Source organism: Cryptotermes secundus, unplaced genomic scaffold (genome assembly GCF_002891405.2).
Source record: "Cryptotermes secundus unplaced genomic scaffold, Csec_1.0 scaffold123, whole genome shotgun sequence".
Classification (NCBI taxonomy): Eukaryota; Metazoa; Arthropoda; class Insecta; order Blattodea; family Kalotermitidae; genus Cryptotermes; species Cryptotermes secundus.
The window spans coordinates 278,009-295,634 of NW_019736394.1; the positions used below are offsets into that span (position 1 = coordinate 278,009).

Consider the following 17,626-nt stretch of genomic DNA (forward strand, 5'->3'; position numbering starts at 1 on the left):
CACTGTATCACACACTCCCAATTACACAATCACACACACGTCCGGTTCTTCTTCCCGCGACGGCTGCTATACTCCAACTGTAGTCGGCTGACTGGAGAACTCTTGATAAGACACTCTCGTAGGCTTGCTCGGAACTATCTTCGGCGATGGCCACGTTATAACTCGGCGGCTGCCCACATTCCAACTCACTGGTAGCTGCTGTGCGGTTCCCTTATATATCTGCAGTGGTGCCTGTTGCGGGCCAAGTCACAGTGGGAAGCTGTTCCGCGTCACCGCGCGTGGCGCGTTGCATAGCTACCAGGATGCGGGGGCTCGGCTATCTTCAGCTCCGCTCGTGACGTCACCGCGGGGAGAGTGGCGGGGTGATGATTCGCCTATTACGCGAGGGCTACTTTACCGCTACGTTCCACTGGGGAGGTAGGGGTCAACATGTCACAATATCTATGTGAATATATCCAGAATCAGTTTTCTGCTTTCAGCATTATTCTTTCTGATTGATCAGACTCAGAGACAGGGGTTCGTGTCTGAATATTGTGTTGATACAAAATGAACACTAGTTATAATGTAACAGCTCCACAAATATGGAACTCTGTGTGAGTGTGGCAGTAGCAGTAATGAACATCTAACATTTTGTATTTGATTACCCCAGAAATAATTTTATTTAATTTTTCATTTATTTTTTATTTTGATTATATAAAACAACATCCTATTTTTGAACCAAATAAAAAAATGTAATGTCTCTTGTCTTATAGTGACTAGATATGGTATTTGGGCACTATCAAAACTATCATCTTTATTCTCAGCATTTTCTGAAATGGCACAGAAATGAATTCTAAAGTCTCGCCATTCTTGTGTATACATGTGGGAGCTAATGTTAACTCCTTCAATGGCAACCTGAGTACATGATTACACTAATGTGCCTACACACTGCTGGCCTGGTTAAGTGTAAGGCCATGTGTCCTTACAGATATTATTACTATGAAATTTTAAAATACATTTCTCTCTTACCTGAGTTACAAAAGATTTTGGAAGTGGTCTCTACATGCTTGTATATATACATGTATGCTTCATATTGTGTTTGTAAAGGCATATACTGATTCAGTAACCGGGGATATAGTGTGAATTGTACCTTTCATTCTTCCCCAGAAATAATAGTCAGGTGTAGTTAGACTGTGTAACCTTGATGGCCAAGCAAGCCATCTTGATATGCACTGTGAAGTATTCCATATTGTTGGTCTGGCAGTTCTCAGGGGGCACTACAGAGCCAGAGTCACAAAATTTTTAACTCATACATTCTGTTGTGATATGACACCTCAGTGTTAGAAAACTCTTTCATAAATTATTGTTTCACTTCATCCTCCTCTGTATTTCACTGCAGTTCAGAACACATATTCCAACGGGAAGTGAACGTTCAAGTTCGATTCCTGTGCTTGCTCACATTCACTGTTGATCTCATTGCTTGATCTAGAGACAGGGATGAGACGGTAGAGGAACCAGGAATGGGGTTGGCAGTGTCACAATGAAGGAAAAGTGTCATGTAGTTCACTTTAAAAATAGTGAATCTCAAATGCAGCTATACAGATGACTTTTGCTTCACTTTCTCTTCCTTTCTTTTGCAAATAATGCAATAAATACATTTCTGAACAGACTGTACCTTCATTAGTGAAAAAGAGAATATCAGGAAGTGGAAAACTTATTTCTTCCTTGACCATGCAGATACCTGTTATATCATATAGTAGCATGAAGACATCAATTATATCCACTACATAATGTTTTCGCCATATGTAATCATTTCTGCATCGCACGTTTGTACAGAATGTGCACAACATTAAACTGTTACATTTTTCTCCTCACAGTGAAATGCTTCTTGGGCCAGTTCCTGACAACTACCAATTTCTACCAAAGCACAAGGCAAACGCTTGGAAGTAGATACACCAAGGAGACACCTGTAGTTTATTTTGTACTCTACAGGTGTCTAAAGTAATACAGGATACTGATACTTTCTGTCAATGATCTGTATCTTCTAGGTGTACATGGGGGGCAAGTGTGGACTGGAGCCACTTGACTCAAAAGGGAACCAGTGGTGGGCAGAGTAATGAATCTTTGAGTTCCAAAAAGGTGTATAATTTCATGACTAGCTGAACAACTAGTATTATTATTATTATTATGGAGGGGGTGGGTTTCCCCATGCACTGCGACCGTTAATTATCTATTGTGCGTCCCCCTTTAATTATTCTACCAGTCGCCATACCCTTCCAGTACTGGTGCTCGCTGGTTCAGCCCCGTTCTGCCAGTGAGGTCAGCCCTCTCTGGCAGTGGTACCCGATACTTCCCCATCAACTGGAGGAATTGGAAACTACTTGGGTGGGAAACTTTTGCCTAATTTTGCTCAGAGGTCTCCTAGAGACATGAGGATCTTTTACATGCTGTAAATCTGAACAACTAGTAACTTTTCTAGAAGGACTCTGCTCCATGTCATTAGTTTAACCAGTAATCTGTATCTGTCGTACAGTTCTTCTTGCTGTGGCTATATTGTATTGTATTGTTATGGCTTCAGAAATCTCCTGGTTTCCAAATGTCCACTGAACCATCATCAGTTCCTAGGAACCAGATCTCATTGATCCTGCCCTCTGATTCCCTAAAAGTTTGTATCAGTGGTTCATTTTGAGCATTATCTTATTTTTGACAAAGTATTGTTATGTAATACATGTTCTTCCCTGCACCACCCCTCTTTTCTGCTTCCCCCTCCTTGTGTACCTCACCTTCTTCCCTTTTCTCTTTCCTTTTCCCTCCTTCCTTGTCCTGGGCTCTTGCACCTGTCATACCAGGGACACTCACATTTCTGCAGCAATCAGACTCGCATCTCTTCTGGTATCTAAATTTAATTTTGTGTGTTTGACTTCGAAACTGTGTTCCGTCAGGTGAGTCACTGTGTCCTGTCCTATACTTCTGGTTTGTATTGTCATTATTATCCTTTTTATTATTATTGTTATTGTATTTGTGTCCTTTGTTTAATAAACCTTTATCTTCCACATTTGGAAAGTTGACCACGTTTTTATGCTAACCTGCTTAGACCCACACTGGCTTCTGGGCAGCCACTTCCTTCCCTTGAGCCTCAGTAGGGCATGTGTCAACTGGTTAAATACTGTGAAGTGAAGTTCAGACTTCCCACATGCGGATGTGTTGGGTCCCACAAGTTAAGTTATTGGAACCTAGTTAGTTCTGCCTATGTCTAGAAACAATAGGCTGGATATATTTGCCAAGATGTCCGTGATATTCCCATATTTACTCCACACATTCCTGCAGCTCTTATCCCTGCCCTGCCAGGGAGTATCTGTATAGACAGACCCCTCTACAAAGTTCTCATCGAGAAACAGATCTTAGCTGGCTACCGAAAGTAGCTGCCTGCAGGGAACCGGGTGGACGTGTCTGTCTGGTCAAGTGGCTGAACCCGCGCCAACCTTGTTTTTCAACCATTTTACCCCTAATTCTAAAGGCTGTTTACATCAGTTACAGTTTACATTAAAGTAGTAAATTTTGTGAAATTAATATAGTGAGTTATGAAGGAAATACTTCATTTGGACCACATCAAAGTGTGGAGATAGGTCATAATGCAAGGTTCAACCTATAGATGACCATGAAAAATAGTAACACATACAACAACCACAATGTGGCCCCATAACACCGAACTGAAAAGTTGCCAGAAAAGCCAACTGACTAGGTAACAATGATTCATATAACAACAACATCCACACCTAATGAGGATCAAGGGCCTAACAGAACGGCAGCCAAATGGTCCCCTTCCTACAATAGGTAAAATGAAATAGAAAACCAAAGGTGAGGACTGCCAGAAATCCACCATCTCCATTGAGATGAAGCAATGTGATCTGGTAACTGCATATAAAAGTGCGCAAATAAGGTTTGGGTGGCCCTCTGGAAGCGAAAGGAGTGGTAGAACTATAAAATCTAAAATTTGTAGTAAAATAATATTAATTTCTACAAAAATTTTAATGTATGTGGTTAGAATCAGCAAAGAAGATTAATGAAAGTAACTGAACTGAAATTTGTGATATACCAACGCTGGCAGCGTCTTTCAGTTGGAGGCTACTCGTCATCCTCAATTCTAAGGGAGTGTTATAGTCTATGACATGGTCATATTTATGAATGGATTTCTCAGTGACATTAAGAAGATAGTAGGCCTTTACAGTCCTTAATGTGTAATGTCTTATGGGCCTTTATCATGCTCTTAGGCAACACCCCCCCCCCATGTACTGTTACAATCGGTAGGACCCCTGCCCCGAGACCTTTGTTGGAAGTCCAGCAGTATAGGAGTGTCCTCAGTCTTACTCTGCCTCCCCATCTGGAGTTAGTCCCATTCCGTGTGGCAGACTGTCACTTCCCAGTTTTCTATCACCAGGTCAAGTTTTGGCACCTCTCCTCAGTAAACAGACCTGAACAATATAGAGGCTGTTTTCTGTGCAGTCTGTACTGCAGCTGTGTATTGAGAGCTGTGAGGCATAAGTTCAGAGTGATTTGGAACAATAAGTGACAGTGAATGAGTGAGTGACAGAGTTATGAGTTTTGAATTCGTTGTAGAAGAACAAAAAGTGGGATGGAACCACATGAACAGAGCAAATTGGAACCAGGAGTATAGAAGAATACAGGAGGTCGACCTGTGAAGATTTAAAGAGCAATTTTAAGATTTTATTTTTATGTAATACGTGGAGCGTGTAATTCGGTGAGACTGTAATAGTTTATGTGTTGAGATCCAGTGCCAGGAGATGACTAGTGAAGACTCGGAATCCTAGTGCAGATGCAACAGGGAGGTGGAAAGTGTGTAAATCAGCGATAGTGCTGTATTGCCTGTATTTAAGTGTGATTAAGAGAAATTGTAACCGAAGTGCTAATAAATCCAATCATCTGAACTAGGACCCATCATTTACGTCTCACATACCATTCTACACGTGACAGTATTTAAACCTATTAAACAGCATGTAAAGTACAATTTAATTCGCTCCTTCCCTCCTGGCAACAAGTGGAAGTTCGGGAAGGACATTTTGAGAGATCTCATGAAGTGCATTAGTATCCAAAAGCATACTTGCCTCACACTGGCCTCTCACTCGTTCAGTAAAGCATATTTGTAAGATTGCTTATATAATTAAAGAGCCATGTTTTTGTTCTGGTATCATTTCTCTCTCTCTCTCGCTGTCTCTTTCTCTCTAGTTTTCATCTTCCTTTGACCTGCTACCTAAATTCCCTCAATATTAAATTCTTTGCTAACACTTTTTCTGAAGATTTTGTAATTTATAAAATATTTATTGGGTACATCCATCAAATTTTCACTAATATGGTGGAATTATAGATTCTGGAACACTTCTGCTAAACTATGATGAAATGAGAGCACTGCTAATATTTATTTCAATCTTCCAAGAATTACAAGCAACTTATACCCTGTAAGAAAAGATTGCATGCTGTGTTAATAATTGTTATGTAAACAATTGTGTTGGTGTATAAGTTACTATAAGTATCATGATTAACACTTTCAGACAGTACTTTGAGTGCAGTGATCTCATGGAATCATCTTCATAGTTATACACGTATGCTGATACATTTTTTTCAGTCAAATGATCTGTCATTGTTGATTGGTATGGGTTACTGTCTTATGGGTTTTGAGACTAGAAAAGATTATCATCAAGGGCATATCCCTCATACCTCTTGCATGAACAGTAGAGTTTATTATCCAGTTGGTGCATACTTTGTTTCGGGCCACATGCAGTCACAAGAGGATGCTACTGTTTTTGTAAATGTTTCCCAGCAGTTGGTATCATAGCGGCGTCGGGTGAGGTAGACTATGTCCATCCGTTGAATGCAAGAGAACATGCACATCTGCAGAACATGATAATATATCTCAGTAGTTCAGAGGCCAGAAAATAATAAGAAAAAAATAGAGAAGTGAACAAGACGAGCTGGAATAAAATAATTGACTGAGATCACACTACAGTGGATCCCCCCATTTAGTGATCCTCAGTTTATGAATTTTCATGATTTAGCATTGAATTTTAGTGATCCAGAGTCAGTATTTTCAGTGTTTAATTGCGTGTATCATTTTCTTCAGTATAGTGTTGAAATCCACTACTCCCTGAAGAAAGCTTAATTGGTGATTTCACTGGTACCTTCTGATTAACTCTTGTATTAACTTTAAAATATTAATTTGTGTGTGTTAAACTTCCTTGAGAGTGAATATCTTGTTTGCATACTTGTAACAGAAATTGTATGAAATTTGTTTTGTTTTGGTTTTTCTTTCCTTCACTCTCTTTTTCTTTTCCCTCTTCCACAAGCGAGAAGTTTATAAGAGGAAGAATCAGTAAATAGGTCACACATGGAAGTAAAATAGATGTAAATGAAGTAATAGGTTTTTGGAGGATATGTCAAGAGATAAATGTTTTTTCCAGGTTCGAATATAACAGGTTTTACATTTTATGCCCATTTGTAACCTATTTACTGACTCTCTCTTGTATTTCAGAAAGTTCTGATCTAAATGAATTGAGCATGTGACTCGAGAAGGAGATGTGGAACCGCAACACAGTGAGTGTACAGCGCACAGAACTTTGCGCAAGAAAGTGGCTCCATAAATGAGGTCTTGAGTTTCAGTGTAGTACATACGAGAATTACGTCTAGTACCAAAGGACAGTGGAATTTATAGATTTATAAGTGAACCAGGAACTGCATAAGATATTAGGTTCTCATGACACAGTGAGTTTTTATTATGGCATTGTATAATGTTTTAACAGTTTCCATGCTGCATCTTCAGGGCAGAATAATTTTTTATGCCTCAGTTTATGGTATTTTTAACCTTATTACAAGGTAGTGTTACAATGCAAAACCCCCTTCTTCAGGGATTGGACAAGTTTTCTGGAAGTGCTGGATATACAAACCTGATTTCCTGCATCAGCTCTCTCGCTCTCTCCATACGTTCTGCATATCTTCTCATGATAATATGGCGGTCTGTACTCATATTCTGTGTCACTTAGTTCCACACGTCTGCTGACTGCTTCACAGAGTGAACGGAATTCCTGCAACAGTTCATGTTTGTGATTAGTTATATGCAACTGTGCTAGAAAGGAAAATTTGTCACCTTTTAGTGTGATACTTTTACAGCTGATAGTACAACCTTTCTTCTACAGTAAATAATAAACCAAAGATTGGAATTTCAACTCATGAAAGAGTTATGAATTTTTTATACCCCCCCTCCCTGTATAAATTGCCCAGTATCACATTCTATGGAAATCTGTCCACTGTTCTTAAGTCGTTTCATTGGTGCAAATGGAGTCATTGAATGTACTTAAGGAAGCATTCTGCATGGTTCCAAACATGTCTAGAAACTGTTTGTACTATACAGGGTGTCCCAGGAGGAATGTGCCAAACTTCGGGAGGGTGTTCCTTATGTTAAAGTATGCCGATATAACCCAAAACACCTATGTCCAAAGTTGAACGGTTACGGAGATAATGGCCCAAGAAAAGTGTGGTCTTCTGGCAGGTCCAAGCACTGTACCTCGCTGTACCTCTCAGCTGAGAGCCCTTATCTATGTTTGTCCTTGAGTGCGATGATACTCCCTAGCCGTGCTTATGTAGTTGGCTCATACCAGAACGCGCAGTCAGCACGTTACGTCATCGCTCGCCAGTCATGTGTTATGTATACTGCTTGGAAACCTAAGGACAATTATGACATGGCGAGCGAGTATTTTGTACTTCAATTTTATGGCTTTCCGTCACTCACAAGTTGGTTTGATGTTACGTACATTATTAACATTACAGAATCCACATATTCCTGCCAGTTTTAATATGTATTTTGTAATCAACAAGTGTGTAACCCCGGTCAAAGTTTGACACTTCTCGGGCCATTATCTCCGTAACCGTTCAACTTTGGACATAGGTGTTTTGGGTTATATCGGCATACTTTAACATAAGGAACACCCTCCCGAAGTTTGGCACATTCCTCCTGGGACACCCTGTATATTTCAGTAGTAGTAAGACATCACAATGTCTGATATATGCATTCTTCAATGATTGTTCTATAGTAGTGCGTGAGATAATGGAACAAACATGTCAACATTTTTTACTTCTCAGATAATATGTCCAAAGTCAGAAATGTCTGAAAAATTTTGTTGCTTTCTTTTGTCTGCACTGAGGACATCCACTTCATATTCTGCATCTATGCCAAAACCACCCAGTGCCACAATTCTATACAACTAGACTGCCCTTGTTGTCCATCCTAGTCATCTAGAGCCTTCTTCCTCTTCTTCCTGCCAGCTCATTTGATGTGCTGCATGTTAACAGTTTTTAATTTATAGATCTGCTTTGCACTGTAGTCTCTCTTGGATTGATTTCAACTTTTTGCATCACTTTTCTTCTTCCTCATGCAGTCCACAGCATCAGACATTCTTAATTTCATAGCTTGAATTCCAAGAAACACTTTTATTTCAATGCCTGCCCACATAATATGTTCATTTTGATTGTATGTGTAGATTAATTGATAGATCTCTTTGAATGTGTTCTGTGGTTTGAATTACAACTGTTGGAATTAAGTAATATTTGATACTATGCTTGAGAACAGGCAATTCTGCACTTTTTATTATTTAAACCAAGAGTCAGAGTCACATGAATACAAACCACACATGTAGGAGTTATATACATGTATTTTAACACAACATCAGGATAAATATGTATAATAACAGTGGGATTCATAAGCTGATGTTTCTGGATGCATTCAGACATACATATCTCAAACAAGATGGAAATTTGAGAGCATATATAGCGAACATGTGTAGTTATTAATTATAACACACAAAAAGAAGGTAAAGCTCTTCCTGTGCATAACTAATTAAGCACTACACCATGAAGATGTATGGTGTAGTGGATATATAGGTCCACATATTCTTGAACTGAACACTAGTTGGAGGTGAGTGGTCAGTTTCACGCCCTGACCTCTTTACCCCTATGGGAAGAGTCTCCAGTACCAATTGGATAGGAGGCCAAGTGGTCTCCAGAGCCGGTCTAGAAGAATTGGAGAGGAGAAAAATCTTGACCCCACTGGGACTCGAACTCCGACCCTTCAGCCATCCAGCCCATAGCCAGTCGCTATACCTACTGAGCTATCTCGGCTTCTATTACTTATAATAGGGATAATCCAAAGTATACAAAACATTCTGAATAAGAGGCATGCATATGGGTCCACTGCTGATGACAGTGGAAATTCTGCAAGTGACAAAAAGGTACTGCAATGAAAACATTTAATGCTCCACGGTTTGAGTTTTTGCCTCATTTAAGGTTTAGTTCCAATGATCCAGAGTCACTAATTTCAGTGCTAAAGTTCCTCTGATTTTCCTCAATTTAGTATTCGGCTCCACTTCTCCCAAAAGAAACCTTAAAGGGGATTTCACTGTATTATAAACATTTATGTATGCAATAAAGTGATTAATCCATTACTAATAACTACTAAAACATGGGAAGACACTGAAAATGGTCTTTTGAAGAACATGACGCCTGTCGCTATAAGTGTAAGTTATAACATTATACATTTTATATAATGAAGGTTGTTGGGCAAATAATTTAATTGTACATAAGCCACTTATGCTAAACTTTCAGTGAACCGTGGACCTCACTGAGAGTAGAATACATCAGCTGAAATAATTTTCATGAAATGGCTACATCTTTTGTAAAGTGAATAAGGATACGGTGACAGAATTACATATTTGATCTCACTGGTCTTTCATATTCCCAGACTTGATTTGTACAGAAGTAACTGAAGTGAACATGTAGAAAGACTGAGTTGTAACAGGAATGTCCACAAAAGTACGGATTGTAAAACAGAGGGCAGAAAGTTAAAATTCTCTCTACAGTTAGCAACAGCTGTAGAAAATGAGAAGTCATAACATCTTTGCTGAACTTTTTGTTCATTTTATGTCATACTTATTGCATTCATGCTGTGACAGTGTGATCAGTGATTTGAATATAGATTTTCACACCAGACTTGCATGTAGACTATTAAGTATTCCAACATTACCACAGTCACCTCAACATTCCTGTCCCCTCTCTGTAAGGAATAGCTTTCACGTGCAGAAGGCAGCTCTGGAACATAGATGGCTCCATGGAATGGTGCATCCCATACAGCATTGCGTTCTTCACGAAATTTAATTCCCTAAAAGGTAAAATCAGATGTCTTAATGATATTTGGAACACAGATGGCTCCATGGAATGGTGCATCCCATACAGCATTGCGTTCTTCACGAAATTTAATTCCCTAAAAGGTAAAATCAGATGTCTTAATGATATTTCAGTTTAAGAACGCTTCTAATTATTATATAAAAATGTAAGACAATATAATAGTTGGATCAAATGTGATGAGAAGTGGAGAAAGGGGGTTATCACATAATGAGGAACTTTGTTTTTCATGCAACAATGCTAGTAAAAGTGAGGTTATGATGAGCTGTGTATATACTATAATTAAAGAAGTGAGAAATATATCAAGAATTGTAGTGGAAAATCAAAACAAAGGGGGGGGGGATATTAAAATACATTTGGAAATAGGTTGAGGTTGTGAAATGGATTTGAATGCTAAGGAATGAACTGAATGAAAGGCTTTATCATTAGTTGTTTTGAATTTTCTGGTATTATTAATAGTCATGTGTAATGGAGAAGTGTAAACTAAAAGAGACTATTGGAACCATAACAGGAGAGCCGTGTATCTCTGTTCACCATGTATACATAGAATGTTACTGGTAGCACAGTTTAAGATGGACAAAACATTAGTCTGATTGTTCATCTTAGTCTACTTCTAAGGTAAAGAGTGTGTACAGGTCCTCATATGCCTTTGTGATATGGTACTTTGGTATAGGTATGTCTTCAATTTTCTCACTTAAAGTCATAATGAGCTGGACATGTGGCCTGAATGAGGGGTACAAAAATGTATGTTCAACATTTATTGGGAAGTGACATTATAATAGATCTTAAATGTGGGAGGTGGATGTAATTTAGGCAGTAGTAGACGTAAGGTTCTACTACTGTATGGTTATTCTTCCTAGGCTGCTTTTGGCTGATATCTGTTGTGTTACTTGGGCTTTGGGGTTTAGCCATGCGATGTGTTGAAGCTGTCAAATCATGGTGCACATGACAGTTGCCATCTTCATGGTGAGCATGAGGTAGGAGGGGAAAGTAGACATATATATGTATGGCTTCACCTCTCTTTCTCAAACCGGTCTGCTTAATAATATGCCTTATATCGTTAGTGGCCTTGTGGTGTGGGGTTATAGCCTACCTGTGTGTAATTGTGCGGAATACGAAGCCCAAACTCTGCACCTGATACAGTGGAGGTGACCCAGAGGATTGTAGCAACTGCTGACACTGCTGTACATATCTGCAAAGAAGTGCAATAGTGCTGTTGTTACTAATCAATATGGATGGCCGCGTCATAGCTCAAGCGGTTAGTCGCTGGCTTCCCACCTCGGCGGCCCGGGTTCGATCCCGGGTCTGGTCAAGTGGGATTTGTGGTGGACAAAGTGGCGCTGGGGCAGATTTTCTCTGAGTACTTCGGTTTCCCCTGCCGATCTCCATTCCACCAATTTCTCCACAATCACCCTCACCTATCATCTGGGGCTGGTACAATAGGCCAGAAATGGCCGCAGTACACATGACTTAGTCCCACCCACTAGGAATAAAAAAATACTAATCAATATTTATGTATTCAACAGACAATAATACAATCAGATCCATATTGTCACATATTTTGGGGGTATGACTATTGGTGGGGTATGGGTTGGATATTGGATGTATTGACTGCTTGTATACACCACTCGGAACTAAACTTTACAGATCACTGACACACAGAGACTAGTGTCCTCAGTCTATTACACTCTCCACAGCCGTTTCATGGCAACGGCTTCTACCAAGGGAGATTCTTCAGCTTCCCACACTGAGGTCCTTTTGTCACAGCCGCTAATGCAGTACTCATGTTAAGACAGCTAACTGGGTCCCAGGCTGGCGGCCATTTCATACCAACCTCCTAGTCTTTGTGTTTGTCTATTCGCCTATTAGAGAGCAACGGCTGTTGTTTACAGAGTCGCCGCTTAGCAACGGGTCTATACGCCACATTGCTCCCTCCTTAAGGCTATTCTTCTCGAATAGTCTACAGGCATACCGCCATTATTTTCTAGAGCTGTGCTTGTGACGTTGGTGCTTGGTCTCACCTTCCTACCCTGCTCGGTTTTTCGTTGTTTACTCTCCAACCGCTCCCTCTTTAAGGCCGCTCGTCCCGAGTGGCTCCCTGATAAGGTGCGAACTGGTCCAGGTGTTTCACCATCATATTCTTCCGGTTGGAACTACCAATGTTAAGAGAATGGTCAATGCTCCCACATCCACGGTTCTTAATGTGTTGTTAGTGGCCTCTTCTTTCGTCTCGGAGGGGGTTGACCTCTCCACAGTTTCCTGTTACTCGTTTTTAGAATCCTGACAGAAAACCTGACTGTTCGCTTCACTATCTCCAGCCCGATAGTTTTCCCCTGAGATCCTGTCGGAAGTTGCCCTGCTTTCCAGGCATAATCGCCGTCTTGAGCCTTCGTTACTTATTCCAGGATGCTTTCCGGCGTCGCCCGACATTTCCCGAACGTCCACACTTTTGAAGTTTCTCTTGCAACAATGTCCCTGGGCCGATTTTTCCGTTGCCTCTATCCGACCTTCCACCCTTTATGATTATCATGGAAAGAGTAATACACCCAAAACAACACAAACTTGCTACCATTAATTAACAGGAGATATAAAAATCAAAATGGAGCACCTTCATATATTATGGTCCCAACCAAGAGAAAGGTACAATAGTAAATAGTGTCCGTTATAGTGAAATGCTCTGGAACCAGCTGAAAACAACTATTGGAACCAAACGCCGAGGACTACTATCGAAAGTTATCGCAGTGTTGCACGATAATGCCCATTCGCACACTGCCACCCGCACCGTTGAAAGCCTCCCGCAACTGAAATTGGAGGTACTGTAGTCATGATCTGGCTCCCTACTGTCACCAGTCTGGCCCATTCTAGACTCCTTGAGAGGCCTCCATTTTGCCACTGACTGCGAAACAAAAGAAGCGGTGCATGCGTGACGTCACTCAGCTAGAAGCATTCTTTTGCCTAATGGCATACAGAAATTTCTCGGCCGCTGGACTAAATGTGCTGGAAAGGTTGGCAACTGTGTAGAAAAACGATCGTATTCTACATATTCACTGTAACTGTATTATTTAATTAAAAAGCAATCGCGGTTAATTTGATTTGTTTCATTCTGGTCCGTCACACTAACAATATCATGAGTAGTTCAACAGTTCCGTCCAGTGTGACTGGTGAAGATTTTTCTTATTTCAGTTATTTATGTCCTTACACGTTTCGGCCTTCAGAGACCAACATCAGAGGGACACCTTTACATCAGTACAGTTGGAGGCTACTGTTCAGAACATATATTGTAACAGTAGCCTCCAACTCTATTGTTGTAAAGGTGTCCCTCTGGTGATGGTCTCTGAAGGCCGAAACATGTAAGAACATAAATAACTGAAATAAGAAACATCTTCACCAGTCACACTGGACGGAACTGTTTAACTTTTCATGGTAATCGCGGTTACTTTCTGATTCACCCTCATGTATTCAATTCCGTTTAATTTCCCACTGTTGAGTAGGGAAATTCATGTGCGTAAATTTACGCCTTCGTAGCTCTGTAATGTTTGAGAATCGGGGGTGTTTATACAATATTTCGTTTCAAAATTGCTTAGTTAAGAGACTCCTGCAGTTTGGGCTGTTAAATATTGAATGGCGTCATCTTTATGTTATGTTATAAATAAAACCTACTTATATTACAGAAGCAGTTACTGATTAAGTACATAACTATAATTTATTTTCTGCGATAAAAGGAAAGCAAATAAACATGAATAGCATATCCTGTTAGCTTGCAAGTATAAATGCATTGCACAAAATTTAATCACACAACACAGAGGGATGTTGTGTTTCCTAACAGTTTTCGGTTTTAGCGGGTTGTGTATCCTATTTACAAACTTAGCAGATGATAACCAATTTCTGTAAAGAGATCCGATGTCCCCTGTAGTTTGTTTTAGAGCTCCTTGAACCTGAGGATCTAGCGATAGGAAATGTTGAGACTCTGGTCTGCTATGTCACTTCGTGAGCGCGGCATCGCGATATTTTAATTTAATTTAGAATAAAAAACCGAAATTAATGGTCATGGGGATTCGTTGCGCTGACCACGCGACACCCTCTATCCGCTAAAGTTGGCACTAGCTTCGCCGACAGGCGGCTGCCGCTCAGTCGGTAAAGTTCGCTTGCGGACTAAAATCCACGGAGTATATAGTATAAAGGCATAGCGATACAGAGGTGCATCGAGAGTAATGTCTCGTTTAGCAAAACGTATGTGCAGTAATTGAGGAAGTCTGGGTGACTGGCAAAGATGTGTAATTAGGTCAGCCTTTGCTAAAGAAGAGAAATAATGCTGAATCGGTAGATAAATAATTTGCAATGGCCGGAAAGTTACTCATTCGGTATCTTTGGTTATATCAGTTAGAAGGACCTTTCGGGAATACCGGTCGAGCAGATTAGATTGGATGGACCAGGCATGGCAAAGTCTACCTATTGGCTGGAGCCTACTTCTTCTCTGTTCGTTCTTATCTCTGGTGAGTATGCTGATCAGTGTCAGCCATTAAGAGACTGAGATTAGATTGTCGTTTAAGTGACTGGTATGAGATTAGATTTTGTTTTAAGTGAAAACAAAGTGAGTGCCAGCTCAAGATATTAAGCCGAAACCCGTTACATAATTTCGGATGTCTTGTGTCACACTGCAGCTTCTATGTAGTATAATATAAGAGCATATCTTGTATACAGGTTAAGTTAGTGACCAAAGGGTGGTGCAGTAGAGTGTGATAATCCTATTTTAAATCCCATGCTCCCGAACTTTGACCCTGTGTACAAGAAGGGCAGAATGAGTCGCTGGACAAAGTCAGAAATTTTTTTCTGCCCCTGTCCAAGGCGATACCACATGGTGATGCCAAATATAGGACAGAGAAACCAAACTTGTAACCGTTATTAACTTCAAGACACACGAAGAAATAAGTTTTATTAAACATATGCTATATCATCATCATATAAGAAAAAGAGCGGATTACAATCTCCCTGATTGTAGAGAGTGTTAAAACGAAGACAGAATTAGGAAGTATGTACACTATTAAAAAGTTTCAAAAGAACGTTCTGAAAGGATTAATTTTGATGAGAGTCTCAAAAGAGTTATAAACTACTAATATAGAGGAAAGAGAAGCTTACAGTAACGTCTAGAAAATGAGCTGCTTCTGCTTTGTAAAACATGTAACTAGGTCTAACAGTGGGAAGAATGACACTTGCCTGCAGGGACATGGAGAGAATGGTAGGTTCAGTGTATGTTGTGGTCATGGCAGAAGATTCTGGTTTCAATCTGGGTCCTGCTACGTGACAGCTGATTTAAATGAATGTGGGTAGCTGCCAGCTAGGAGTAGGGGACAAGTGGGAATAAGAGTTGGGGAGTGGGGCCATTACACATTTTATCATGTGATAGGCTTCATTAATCCAAGTGCAAGGGTACGGAGAAAAGGAGACAGTACAGTCAAATAGAGCATTACTGGTACTTGTGTACCTTCCATGGTTTATGCAAGTCAGCAGCGAGAAATGACTTTAATCCTAACAAGTAGAAATTTTACGTTTCATGAAATATTTGTATTGATAGGGTTGGGTGGGCAAGGCAGAACCTTAGCAGATAGATAGAAATAAACTGTGACCATGTGAAATGGGTGCAAATGGTCTAGGATAGACTCCAGATGTAGGATTTTGTGAATCCAGAAGTGAAGATTCAAGTTTCCTAATGCAATTTTTGGGGCAGTTTAAAGCTACCAGCCCTTATAGAGAATTGCTGTTAATTACAGTCAGATATATAGGGACCAGTTTTGCATATGTGAATTTTGTATACATGGTATCTCAACAATAGACAAATATCTGACTTAAATACTAACATAATTTGTAACTCTCTGGATTAATTTTCAACAGAAATTTTAAGAAAATAGTGAGTAACTGCTGTGTGAAATTTAGTACCATTATGCCTTACATGATATACACAGGAAATGACAAGAACAAGTATGAAACAAGAGAAATTCTTCCTTGCTTAAAAATCAAATTTCAAATCATGACAGTGTTTTAACACTGAGTTACCGAACTTGGTAATTTACTTAAGAGTTTTTGAAGAGTCGGGTATATCGCTTGGGAGTGTCTGGCATGATGCTAATATAAAAGTAAGTAAGTTAAACTAAAGCTAGTCCTGTAACAGGCCGTGAAGACCCATAGGGTTGTGAGACGTTGAGGGTCCCGCACTATCTTGACAATCGGCTCAAAGATGGCGGTAAGGTTGTGAGCCTTACGCGCAGGCCGCGCTTTACTCCCCAGGAAAATTCTTTAATTAATTCCTGGTACTCATTTCTGTTGACGGTCACGGTAGCCGAGCGGTCTAAGGTATGTACTGTCTTCGCTCGCTTGGAAACCGGGATCGTGGGTTCGAATCCCACTCAGGGCATGGATGTTAGTTTGTGTGTGTGCGTTTTTCTGTGTTTGTGTACAGGTAGAGGCCTTGCGACGAGCTGATCACCCGCCCAAGGAGTCATACCAAATATGTAAGATCTAGAGAAACCGAAGTGAACGGAGAAGTTCATGGACGCATGACTAGGCCCACTGGGGCTGTAGGGCCAAGGGGAAAAAAAACTCATTTCTGTTAGAGAGTGAGTCGACCCCAGGATCATAGTGCGGCCGGAAGGATTAGGTCAACTGAAAAAATCCGATGACCTCATTGGGATTTGAACCCGCGACCTTCCGGCTTGTAGCATAGTGCCTCAACCAACTGCGCTACCGCAGGGTCGGCGAGAAGGCATAGGCGAACCAAGCGGCAGCCTCGGGCACCACATTTTTACAAATACTGTTCTTTTGCTTTTTGTTGAATTAAAATGAATATCTGCTTACCTTTACCAATAATTGACCGTAACCCACACGTTACTCAGTAACAATGTGGATATAACTTCTAAACATAATGACAGTATTGTTGACTATCATCAGATTGCCTGGAAATTTTGCGTTTTGGAAAAGTTGATCTACTATTGACTGGTTGGGAAGTGGGAATTTCTCGTCACGTGGGGCGGCAATTAGGCTAGTGCTGGTTCTTCTTACAAAACGAAGACTGTATGTTTTCGTCCTCAATTTCGTGTGACGCATTTCCAAATCGAATATCTCGTTTAAGTGCTTACGCTTTGTATAAAAAAAGTCCCGAATTTATATTTCGGTCCTGGGACCCTCTACATTTTCATTTTTCTTTGGCTTCCTCCAAGCAAATGCCGAGATAGTACCTGAAATTAGGCTCCGTGAACTTCCTTCGCCATCCTTTCCAATTCTTTACTCGCTAATGGCTCTACTGTGACCTGTAGTCCGCAGGCGAACTATACCGACCGAGCGACCACCTCTTGCCGGCGAAGTTAATGTCAGCTTTTCGGATAGAGGATGTCGCGTGGTCAGTGCAACGAAT

General features: G+C 40.4%; 1 protein-coding gene and 1 long non-coding RNA gene across 4 annotated transcripts in view; one reads left to right on the top strand and one right to left on the bottom strand.

Annotated features, from left to right (window-relative positions):
* The window catches only part of LOC111869793 (tRNA-dihydrouridine(47) synthase [NAD(P)(+)]-like), a 30,350-nt gene extending 23,413 nt beyond the window's left edge, over positions 1-6,937 (top strand). Inside the window, exon 9 of one of the 2 annotated variants that reach the window (XM_023861563.2) lies at positions 6,524-6,937. In XM_023861563.2, the coding sequence (XP_023717331.1) occupies positions 6,524-6,533 (10 nt within the window). In that variant the 3' untranslated portion in view covers positions 6,534-6,937. Of the gene's footprint in view, positions 1-1,856; positions 2,224-6,523 lie in introns of those variants that run through there. The other variant, XM_023861562.2, reaches the window with a different exon arrangement.
* LOC111869794 overlaps positions 1-10,209 on the bottom strand; it is a 17,687-nt gene extending 7,478 nt beyond the window's left edge. The window contains exons 1-3 of one of the 2 annotated variants that reach the window (XR_004513592.1): positions 10,064-10,209; positions 6,936-7,073; positions 5,713-5,886 (exon numbers count right to left, since the gene is read on the bottom strand). This is a non-coding gene — a long non-coding RNA (uncharacterized LOC111869794). Of the gene's footprint in view, positions 1-2,357; positions 5,887-6,935; positions 7,074-10,063 lie in introns of those variants that run through there. The other variant, XR_004513591.1, reaches the window with a different exon arrangement.
* Between the last annotated feature and the right edge of the window lie 7,417 nt (positions 10,210-17,626).